Genomic DNA, 11,581 nt, shown 5'->3' with positions numbered 1-11,581 from the left:
CTGATGGGATGGTGATGTGTCCTCAAAATTTTTCCTATATTGTGTATTTGTATTTTATTCCATGGTGTTCAAAAGCCTGATAAGACCTGCCATAAAAAAATGACTCCCTCTAGGAGTTTAAATTGTTTAAATACAACAATGTTTATGGTACTATGGCGCTCTCTTTTCTGTTTCTTATTTTGGATCTTGACATTTTTTGGGGTGTCAGTACAAATGGATAACGTACACTATCAGTCAAACGTTTGGACACATCTTCTAATTCCATGGTCTTTCCTGATGTTTATTTCTTTCTACATTGTAAAACAATGCTGAAGACGGCTGAAGTACACAATAATCTCGTTTGAACAGTTGATATTGAGATATGTCTGCTACATACTGCTCTGTAAAGCCTTCATAACGGCTCTAATCTGAGGTGCTGTTAATTGGTGATTTCTGAGGCTGGTAACTCTAAATGAACTTCTCCTCTGCAGCAGAGGTAAGTTTTGGTCTTGCTTTCCTGGGATGGTCTTCATGTGAGCCAGTTTCATCATGGTGCTTGATGGGTTTTGCAAATGCACTTGACAATATTGTTCTTGCAAGAACTATTCCAGAACACCTGACCTTCGTGTCTTAAAATAACAACTGACTGTTGTTTTTTGTCATTACATATGGATTACTTAAGTCCATGTGTGTTATTTCATAGTTTTGAAATCTAATTTGTCTGGATAAGAGCGTCTGCGAAATGCCAGAAATGTTCTAGAATGTCGAAAATAAATCCCTAAACAAAAAACATTGAATTAAAAGGTGTGTCCAAACTTTCGACTGGTAGTGTATAAATGAACCCAAATGGCCCTGCATGGTGTACATATTAAAAAAAAAAGTACAAATGAAACAAGTGCTGCATCTCTATTTGCCTAATATCCAAAATCATCATTGGTGTGTCCTAAACCGTAATATGATTATACTAGTATCCCAAAGGTACCCAGATGGTCTACTATTTCCATTAGATTTTCAAAGTGTGAAACTGTGCACACTTTTAACTAATATTGCCCTTGCGCGAGGGAGGGTTTTTTTTTAATAGTCTGCTTTACAGCATTTTAGATGCATTTTAAGAGAGGTGAAAATGAGTTGTGATGAATGAATTAGAGCAGAAACTGTGAGTCAGGCCAAAACTGGGACGTGCACGTGAATTTAAAATGGAGTTGGCCCACACTTTGCAGCTATAACAACTTCAAATCTTCTTTCCACAAGGTTTAGGAGTGTGTTTAGGGGAATTTTTGACCATTCCCCTAGAAGCGCGTTTATGAGGTCAGACACTGATGTTGGATGACAAGGCCTGGCTCGCAGTGTCTGCTTAATTCATCCCAAAGGTGTTCTATCAGGTTGAGGTCAGGACTCTGTGAAGTTCCTCCACACCAAACTCCCTCATCCATGTCTTTATGGACCTTGCTTTGTGCACTGGTGTGCAGTCATGTTGGAACAGGAAGGGGTCATCCCCAAACTGTTCCCACAAAGTTGGGAGCATTAAATTGTCCAAAATGTCTTGGTATGTTAAAGCATTAAGAGTTCCTTTCACTGGAATTTAGGGCCCAAGCCCAACCCCAACCCCTGAAAAACAACACCTGAATTCAATGATTTGAAGGGGTGTCCCAAAACTTTTGGCAATATAGTGTATAATGAAGGCAAAAAAAAGCTTTAATTCAACGAAGACTTGTGTTTGTACGGTAACTAGGCAACAAAGTGTCCCAGTACTTGCGTACTATTTTCCTGCACACTCTAAAGTCTTTAACAAAACGAGGACATGTTTTTAAGTGCACGCGAATTTGGGACAGAGCACAAGAGCGCGCTTAACGTCACGTGGTTTAAAGCGGCATCTTGGTTTCCATAACAGTGCTGACTGAGCTCCGTGATTGGTTAAAGGAAGGTACGTTTTAGCCAATAGAAATGCGTGCTTTTTTACAAATCGCTGTATACCCCGGAAATCACCAGGCTGGTGTTTGGTGTGTTGGGGAAAGGAGTACTACTTTTATGTATTTCATACTTCACAATAAAACGCGGAAAAAAAATCATTTTGAGTTCACATTAACTGGTATGTATGAAAGGGTTTGGGGAATTGAATTACTGTATAATTTACTGATGTAACGAGCAAGTTATGGATCTGTAACAGTTAGCGGTCAGGCTAGGTTTCAGTTAGGGGTTGTTCCACTTAGGACTATAACGGAAGAGTCAGAAAGTATAAATAACCAGTTATTTTATGATCGGATCTATAATTCATAAAGATGCCAAAACTGTAATGTGACACCTTTTTGCATTATAATATCTTGCTATTATTTTTGGTGTAGTTTGTTAACTGTGTACAAACATCTCTGTGCTATTTCTGTTGTGTTTGTGCATCATAATTTTCTATTAACCTCTAATTTGTGCTGAAATAAATGTACTTTCTTTCTTTCCAAACAGAAGTGTGAAACCTGTTACTACTCGTCAAATGGCCTCCTCACCAACAGCACTGCGTCCCCAAAACAAAAGCCAGAAGGATCCTGTGGGGTAAATGATCTGATAATGTGAAGAGGACACATTTGCCTTGTGTTATGTTATTTTATTTGTTGTCGTACAAACCTCAACGTGTCGTTACGTATCTCTTTCGATCTCTGAACCACACAGGATTTTGAAGCATCGGGAATTACATAAAAATTCAAGAGCCAAGCTGCACATGGCTCAGTCATCCAAAAGAGGAGCTGAAAACAAAGACCCCAATGAACCTGCCAAACCTGCGAAGGGAGTAAATAAACTCATGGGGGTCAGTCGGCTTCCCGTACTTGCAAAATCGCTACAGTCGGCTGTAACAAACGTATCTCCAAATCCGGCTCATAAGAGATGGGAAGAGAGGCCTCTCCTGGTATGTTCGGATTTAGTTTGGTAAACTGTGGAAGTTGGTTGTGAAACTGCATTTAGAGGAAATTAACCCTCCAAATATATTTATTTTATCCCTTACTATTTTCCAGTGATGTTCTTTGTCACATTAATGAAAAGTCCAGTGTAGAAGAAGAGACAGCAGAATGTGAAGGAGCAATACGACACATTTGTGCTGAGTTACAGCAGAGACTTGACTTGGCTAGATAGTGATCTATACGTTGAAGAGCACACTGACGGCAGTATTAGCGTGGAAAATTTAAGTTTTAGTTGCTGATCTGTTTGAGCAGTGTGTATATATGAGCAGGTGAGAGAAGTGGACAGACTAAAGGAATAAAACACAGCTGTTTCACTCTCTTTAGATAGAGATGAAGTTATGGTGAAATCCCACTGGAATGATTAGCAACAGTCAGTCACCTGGCATTGTGGGTACAGTAGGAAGCTTTTAACCCATGAATAGGATTTTTCTTTTAAGCACTTTATCTGGAGATTAAGACTAAATCTCTAGTGCATGTTTTTCTATTTCTTAAGTTTACCTTCAGACGTTTTGTTTGGAATATATGTAATGCACACATAAGGAAGTATTTGAATTGGATCGCAATGTTTAGCGCACATATAAACAAAACTTTCAGAATCTGCAATCAGACTGAATTCTTTTGGATTGCATGTAAATATATATGAGTTGTTAAGTTCTCATTTACTTTTTGGTGCCTGTAGGGTAAAGCACAGAAGAGGAAGACCTGCACCAAGCCTGTCCCTTTCAATTTCTCACAGTCTCGGACCCGCAACAAGAAGGGCACCGAAGCTGTCTCTGAACCATCGACCGAGTCTGGAAATCCTACGACCCATCTGACTCGTATACCGGCAAAGACGCTGAGTGTCTCTCGACACGAAACTAAAACTGGAGCTGCTGCTCAAAATGCTGCTTCAGGAGGAAATATATCAGAACATGCCAACACTGCAGTTACTGATAATGTCTCTGTAAGCACAGGGAAAGGAAATGATATAATCTCAGCCATTCAGAAGGACTTGAGCACAAAACTGGGAAATATCACACTTGCACACACACAGCATACCAAAGATGAAAGATTTTCTTTTAAAGCTAGTGGGTTTGAAGACCAAGCTGATTGCCATCCAAACACTAAAAAGACTATACAGACTCTTTTATCTGCTGATTGTAAAACAGGTGAGTGCTATGATACTGCACAACAGGGAGGGATAATTCGCTTCTCTTTGTTCAATTCAAAGTTTTCTGACACTGGTAAGTCTTCATATATAGCATTTATATTAAGAGATGCATAAATATTTAGGTGACCTTAGACTCTTTGAAAAGCTGTTAAATTGTGCCTCTCTTGTTTTCTATCCGTTTCCAAATTAAGTGATTATGGTTCGTCATGGATTAGTGCAGATTATATTAATTAGCCAGTACTGAATGTGTGACTGTGATAATTACATATGAAACTTGGACCTTAAAAAATGCTTTAGCCACCATTTAGTAATAATTGATGCTTTCTTGAATCCACAGGTTTGTCTGAAGGAGTGGGTAATGTAGCAGCTAATAGTCAGACTCCACGTGTTTCCACGTGTCCATCTGGACCAGGCTCCAGCGTTTACCTGGTTAGTATTTAAATGAATTCTCATCATGGATGTACAAGCTGAATTGAACTGACTATAGCTGCCTTTGTAGCACTATACAGGGTGTCCTAAAAGTCTCTGTACAAAGGGGGAATTTTTTTTCATGCATAGCTTCAGGCATTATGAGCACTGGCAGGTGAAGTGAATAACACTGATCATCTCCTCATCATGGCACCTGTTAGTGGGTGGGATATATTAGGCAGCAAGTAAACATTTTGTCCTCAAAGTTGATGTGTTAGAAGCAGGAAAAATGGACAAGCGTAAGGATTTGAGCGAGTTTGACGAAGGGCCAAATTGTGATGGCTAGACCACTGGATCAGAGCATCTCCAAAACTGCAGCTCTTGTGGGGTGTTCCCGGTCTGCAGTGGTCAGTATCTATCAAAAGTGGTCCAAGGAAGGAACAGTGGTGAACCAGAGACAGGGTCATGGGCGGCCAAGGCTCATTGATGCCCGTGGTGAGCGAAGGCTGGCCCGTGTGGTCCGATCCAACAGACAAGCTACTGTTGCTCAAATTGCTGAAGAAGTTAATGCTGGTTCTGATAGAAAGGTGTCAGAATACACAGTGCATGATGGGTCAGGGCTGTTTTAGCAGCAAAAGGGGGAACAGCACAATATTAGGCAGGTGGTCATAATGTTATGCCTGATCAGTGTATATATCACAGAGGATGTTTTTGTAAAGAGAGTTTTTGCTAAAAAGGATTTTGCACATCCTGTAACCTGGACAAAAGTAACTCGCATCTATTAGCAATTCGTCACATAGTGCAAAACTGTACTGAGTTTATAGTGAGAGAATTTCAGTCTGCCTCACATGCTTCATCTCCACACAACACTGATGCTCTCATATCACTGATGCTCCTCTGGCAGAGTAGGCACACTTCAACAGGAATCTCATGTCACTGATGTCCTTACCTGATTATGATCGGTGCTGCTGTTATTAAGGCAAGCGGAGGCTTACCCAAGAATTAACAATAAAATGACGGTCATTATTTTATGCTGAGATGTTGAGTGTAACCTAACAGCTCCATTGCTGTAATGTAAAATTAACAAAAATGATGTTTTAGCCACAGAGAGTCTCTGTGAAGAAGAAGAAAAATGGCTGTGGTCCTGAGGCCATATCAGGTTAGTGATAAAGAATATTCTCTCTATCTATCTATCTGTCTGTCTCTCTCTCCCTTTCTCACTCTCTCTCTCTCTCTCTCTCTCTCTCTCTCTCTCTCTCTCTCTCTCTCTCTCTTTCTCTCTCTATGTCTCTGTTTCTATTGCTTTGTGTCTCTCTCTCTCTGTCTCTCTCTCTGTCTCTCTTTGTCCCTTTCTTCCCACAAAGTAATTTGTTGTTCAGAGAAGTCAGGAAGCTTTCACAACATAGTAACATGGTCATCTGTTGTGTTTTTAGAAAATACCATGCCATTCTCCCCTGACCCCTCAGCCCTTCGCAGTATTCAGCTGAATGAGGGAATTAAAGTCAGAGATTTTGATGGAGCGACACCTCGTGTGTCTACCTGCCCCTCAGGCAGAGGCACCTCCATTTACTCGGTGTGTATAGTTCAGCAGATTTATTTTATTTGTGTTTTGCCTCAAACCCACACCCCCCACAAAAAAAACATAATTTTTCTTTTCTACTTTGTTATTCAGGCTCAGAGAGTACCCATGAGAAAGCCTCAGACACACACGGTTGGAGAACCTGCAGGTAAATTGTTCTTTTACTGTCTGTCTCTCTCGCTCTCTATTTCTGTCTGTCTGTCTGTCTGTCTTTCTCTCTCTCTCTCTCCAAAGTAATTTGTTGTTCAGAGAAGTCAGGAAGCTTTCACAACACAGTAACATGGTCATCTGTTGTGTTTTTAGAAAATACCATGCCATTCTCCCCTGACCCCTCAGCCCTTCGCAGTATTCTGCTGAATGAGGGAATTAAAGTCAGAGATTTTGATGGAGTGACACCTCATGTGTCTACCTGCCCCTCAGGCAGAGGCACCTCCATTTACTTGGTGTGTATACTTCAGCAGATTTGTTTTATTTGTGTTTGGGCCCCTAAACACCCCCCACCCACCCACACACATGCGCACACACACGCGCGCACACACACACACACACACACACACACTGCAAAAAATGATTTAATCTTTCTTTTCTACTTTGTTATTCAGGCTCAGAGAGTACCCATGAGAAAGCCTCAGACACACACAGCAGCATCAGTTGGAGAACCTGCAGGTAAATTGCTCTTTTACTTCTGAGTTTCTGGCCTCAGCTATCATAACTGGTATTAGTATTAATGGTTAGTAATAATTAAATAAAACAAAATCTCCTGCAGGGGTTTTGCTCCAGCTTTTGCTAGAGAGACTTAAGCGCTATCAGGTAATTAGTTAAACCCCACAGAGTGGATATGACTAAATGAAAAAGGATTTCAATCAATCAGTCCATCAGGCTCAGAGAGTAACCGTTATAAAAGCTTCATCAGAAACCTCTACATTGGGTTTTCTTTGCTTTAAGAGCAATCATTATTCTTACCGCAGCATAACTGACCATTATTACCGATACGCATTCTCTTCTCATCGCTGTTGAAAAAGAAATGAAAGTCTCGTCTGAAAGAGCAGGAATGGCAAAGATTACCATATAACTAAAATGTTCTGAATTTGTATTGAAAGATGACGTAGGCATATACACTGACGTATGCGTTTTAGCAGGGACAGTGTCCTTCTCCCCTGACCCATCAGCACTTCGTAGTATTCTGCACAATGAGGGCATTAAAGCGGGCAGTTCTGATGTAATGACGCCTAGAGTGCCTCTCTGCCCCTCAAGAAAAGCCACCTCCATGTACACAGTGAGTTAAAGATTCAAGTATGTTCTTGAAATGCTGAGCAGATTTTCTACATTTATTTCATCCATTTAAAACAACTCATCTTGTCTGCTCTAGGCTCAGAGAGTACCGGTGAAGAAAGCTAAAGCAGAAGAGGCAGCACAGACTGGTAAAGGGTTTTTGGTTTTAAAATAAATTGATATAACTCATGGTTTCTTTGATTATGTTCTATGAGGATGCAACTCTTCCTGTAATACAGGTATCAGCCAAACTCCCGTCAGGAAGTGGACGCCGCAGCGGGTTCCCGCCTCCCAGTCGCACTCTGTGGTCAGTTCACATCAGGGTTTGGTTCATTTAAATTTTCCCGGATAAGTATACAAGGCTTAATGTGCGTGTGTACGTGCGTGTGTGTTTTTAGAAGAGGCTAAACTCTACACATAAGACAAACCTCCTCAACATCTCCCCTGGATTTGGTGAAACACATGACCCCAGCACGGCCAGTTCCTCCCAGCAGGATGTAAGAAACTTACAAACTTGTTAGTTATCAATGTGAAAGACATAAGTATGGAATAAAACATGATGGGATGTGCTGTTTTAGGAAAACAATCGATCATGGTGGTGTTTTGCAATTCATTGTGAAGCGGCTTTAATTTCATCACCCCAAAGTTTAATGGTAAATTTCCAGTAATGGCACATCAGGTATTTTTATCTGTTTACAGTCATATTTAACATTGTGGAATGTCCACAAACCAAGCTTTTTTATCACTTACAGTACATCAGTTGTAACAACTCATCCCTCACCAGCCTCCGTTTTGTTTTTATTCTTGTTCTCTCTTGACGTTAAACATGACAAAAAACAGACAGCTTGTTTTGTTCCAGAGAAACGAAAAAGCTCTCCACCCTGAAGACTTTCCAGGGTCAAAAAAAATAAAAAATTGACACTGGAAACTCCTTTCATAAATGCTAAATAAACCTTTCCTTTCAGAAAGTTTTCCATAAGTGGGCTAGCGGTTAGCATGCTTTCCTCACACCTCAGAAGTTAGGGGTTTGAATTCCAATTTCCAATGCTCTGTTTGGATGTGCTTCAGGGGTTTCCTCCGGTTTCCTTTTCCAGTCCGAAGACATGCATGTGCATTGTAGGCTGATTGTCTTCTGTAGTGTGTGTGATTGTTCCCTGGCCATCTAGGGTGTCCCCCTCTAGGTGCCTGGAGGCTCCTAGAATAGGCTCGGTGTGACCCTAGGTCGGATAAGCGTTACAGAAAATAGACGGATAGATTGAGTGAACATAAGGAGAAGGAACAGTTAAAGCTCTTGCATCACCAAGCATTTTGATCATCCACAGGTTTCACTACCGGCTCAGAAGCACTATCTATCTATTTATCCTAACAACCAGTCGTGTTTTCTGTTTATGTGGAGCGTCGACCGAACAAGTACCTCTGTAACTATAGGATATAAACCAGTTATTTGTCTTGCAGCGATCGGAGTGACCGCTATAGAGAATTAATCAACTCGGGTTTGAGTTCAGTTCGGTGCTCTGTTATAAAAGGACGTTAAACTTGTTAACACAGAAATGTGAATCTGTGGCAGGAGGAAGTGGTTCAGAGGTTATTTCAGGAAGAACCAGAGCATGAAGAGAACGAGCAGATGGAGGACAGTGGAGACGAGGTTACTTCGGGTCAATCGCTGCAGCATCACCAGTCTGTAAGACACAAAACATCTTTTGGTTCTTGCTGTGTTGCCACGTGATGATTGTGAGTTATGATCTACCTGCTTTACTCTTCCTGCTTAGTGATGTATTTGTTTTCTCTCAGGCTGAACATGAATTAAAGCATGGAGGTGAAACAGAAACAGCAGAAACAGAGCGTTACCATTCAGAAAAGGAGAAGCTCCCAGCAGAGCAGCCGTTCATCCAGGCACCACACAGGCAGTCAGTCATCGTGTTTTCATCTGGTCAGAAGCTGCTGCCTCGGAATGGTGCCTCAATTCAGACCTCTCAGCATGCAGCACAGCTACAGCCATTCGCAGACCAAACCAGCAGATCACAGAGTGAATTGAACTCTCGAACAGATAGAACAGCGTCTCCTGGCAAGCAATGCAAGACAAAAGGTAAAGTTACACTGGGTGAATTGAGTACGATCCGATATGTTTTGCTTTTATGTGTGAATATTTATGGGTTTTGCTGCAGCTTCAAGCGTCAGCTTGGCCGTGTGTGCTCTGAGACGCCGTCTGCCACCCCTGGAAGAGATGTTTCTGGATGAAGAATGCGCTATGTACACTTCCCGCCAACGGTCATGGCCGACTCAGCCCCGCTGCTACAACCCCGTGGCCTCAACACTCCTCTTTCAGGACTCTACTGTGAGTTGTGATCATTCAACACGATTCGGTATTAGAGAGACAAAGCACCCAGAGTTTGCACCACACTGTTTCGTGCATTCAGACCCTGCAAACTTTTTCAGCAGACCAAACCAAGCGCTAATAAATTATTATTTTTTTTGTTTGGGTTCTGCCAGTCACAAGACAATTACAATGGCGTTAATTATTTAACTGAAGGCAGCATTGAGAAAAGGGATGTGGTTCTCACCTTTCAGTTTCTTCTCTCTTGTCTGATTAGATAAGTGACAAGCAGGATGTTTATTGATATTAATCTCAGAGTGTGGGTTTATTCTCTGCTGCAGAGTCTAAGGTGCCAGTCAAAAGTGGTAATGTGAAGCAGCACTACAAAAGCAAAATGAAACATAACCTCTTCTAACGTGTGTTTTATTTATTAGCCATGAACTAATCACTGATGGTTTAACATTTAAAAAAGGAATTGATGAGTATGTGTTAAGTTGTTTATCTGGACATTATGTAATTGGACCTTCACAAATTTTAACTTAATAGGACTAGCATTAGAGCATCATGTATAACAATGACTATTAGACTAATTAGTTCGCTTTCACTTTTCTGTCTCCTTCTCCGCAGTGCTTTGTGCCCATTATCGTGACCAGTCCAAGCCTCAGCCCTGTTCCACAAATCTCCAAACCAATCAAAGTGTGAAGACTTAATACAAGCATCTGAGTGTTTGTGTAGATTTCCTTCAATTTGTCCCACTTGAAATTTGACAGTTTTGTTCTTCATGCCACTCGTTCAGTCTGAATAGTTAGACTGTTGACAAGAGGCATCAGAAAATCTTAAACCAAAAGAAATGAGTGAATCAGGTCAGCGTCACTACATACTGAATACATGAAGCAAAATTAATTGACCTCCAAATGTTATTCTATTGTAATATGTTTTCCAGACCATGTTTAATATTAGTGTTTTCCAGACAGTATTATTTTTTAGATTGTTTTTTTTTTTTTTTAAACTACTCCCATATGCTCACTGACACCCTTAAATGTAGTTTCCTAACATTTATACACACCAATGATTAAGTCTTCTAACGTCTAACCGCATTTTTAAATGAAGCTTGCAAGATGGCTTTGTATTATGTGTTGTGTTAACACTAAAGCTGCCCAGCTTTCAGCGCTTTGTTTCGCTCACCGAGTGACTCGAGTCATCGAGGATCATTCCAAAAGGCAGAACGCATTCAGCACATTGTTACTTATGGAAGCAAATTTGCCTGTTTTACAGCTCAGTTATTGCTCAGGCAATTATCTTTGTAATTATATTGTCTATATTTAATAAAAAATGTATATCAAGGACTTCAAGATGTTTTGTTGGGTGACTTTTTTTTTTTTACCAAACCAAATCTGAGGAGAATTTATCAGTCAAAAGTTTTCCTAAGTTCATGACATTTTCCAGGCAGGGAAAAGTAAATAATAATATATTTTTTAGTGTCTTTAAAATGTTGTTGTGGTTAAAGGTCTATCAACAGGTGTGTACAAATGATAAATTCATGAGCTAGCCTACAGAAACAATTTAAAGCTACCGTGTGTGGATTCCTAACTGTCTAGACATAATGTAATGCTAGTTAAGTGCATTAAAACTGAATAAGGGAGCAGCATTGTGGCTTAGTGGTTAGCACTGTTGCCTAACAGCAAGAAGGTCCTGGGTTAGAATCCTGGCTTTGAACAGGCAGGGACCTTTCTGTGTGGAGTTTGCATGTTTTCCCCATGCCTGTGTGGGTTTACTCTGGGTACTCCGGTTTCCTCCCACAGGTTGATTGGTAATTCTAAATTGCCCATAGGAGTGAATGTGAGTGTGTGTGTGGTTGTCTGTCTATATGTGTGGCCCTGCGATATCCAGGGTATACTTCTGCCTTTCGCCCAATGTGTGCTGGGATAGGC

At 40.8% G+C, this 11,581-nt stretch overlaps 1 protein-coding gene across 1 annotated transcript; it reads left to right on the top strand.

The window, feature by feature from the left end:
- Positions 1 to 1,947: 1,947 nt before the first annotated feature.
- troap (trophinin associated protein) lies at positions 1,948 to 10,653 on the top strand. The gene is made up of 18 exons (XM_058410903.1): positions 1,948 to 2,068; positions 2,437 to 2,523; positions 2,641 to 2,875; positions 3,607 to 4,075; positions 4,415 to 4,506; positions 5,587 to 5,644; positions 5,919 to 6,058; positions 6,158 to 6,212; positions 6,368 to 6,507; positions 6,667 to 6,730; positions 7,201 to 7,340; positions 7,434 to 7,485; positions 7,576 to 7,643; positions 7,735 to 7,833; positions 8,904 to 9,017; positions 9,128 to 9,422; positions 9,502 to 9,671; positions 10,278 to 10,653. The coding sequence occupies exons 2-18, from the start codon at positions 2,465 to 2,467 to the stop codon at positions 10,350 to 10,352; spliced, it is 2,325 nt and encodes a 774-aa protein (XP_058266886.1). The 5' UTR covers positions 1,948 to 2,068; positions 2,437 to 2,464; the 3' UTR covers positions 10,353 to 10,653.
- The last annotated feature ends 928 nt before the right edge of the window (positions 10,654 to 11,581 follow it).

This window comes from Hemibagrus wyckioides, linkage group LG15 (genome assembly GCF_019097595.1).
Source record: "Hemibagrus wyckioides isolate EC202008001 linkage group LG15, SWU_Hwy_1.0, whole genome shotgun sequence".
Classification (NCBI taxonomy): domain Eukaryota; kingdom Metazoa; phylum Chordata; class Actinopteri; order Siluriformes; family Bagridae; genus Hemibagrus; species Hemibagrus wyckioides.
The sequence above is the reverse complement of the archived record's forward strand: the minus strand, read 5'-3'. Positions and strand labels throughout refer to the sequence as shown.

Coding starts and splice junctions, on each gene's coding strand:
- troap (XM_058410903.1), top strand. CDS start 2,465: ATGGCCTCCTCACCAACAGCACTGCGTCCCCAAAACAAAAGCCAGAAG. Junction 4,076..4,414: donor ATCTGCTGATTGTAAAACAG/GTGAGTGCTATG, acceptor TTGAATCCACAG/GTTTGTCTGAAGGAGTGGGT. Junction 7,486..7,575: donor AGAAGAGGCAGCACAGACTG/GTAAAGGGTTTT, acceptor CCTGTAATACAG/GTATCAGCCAAACTCCCGTC.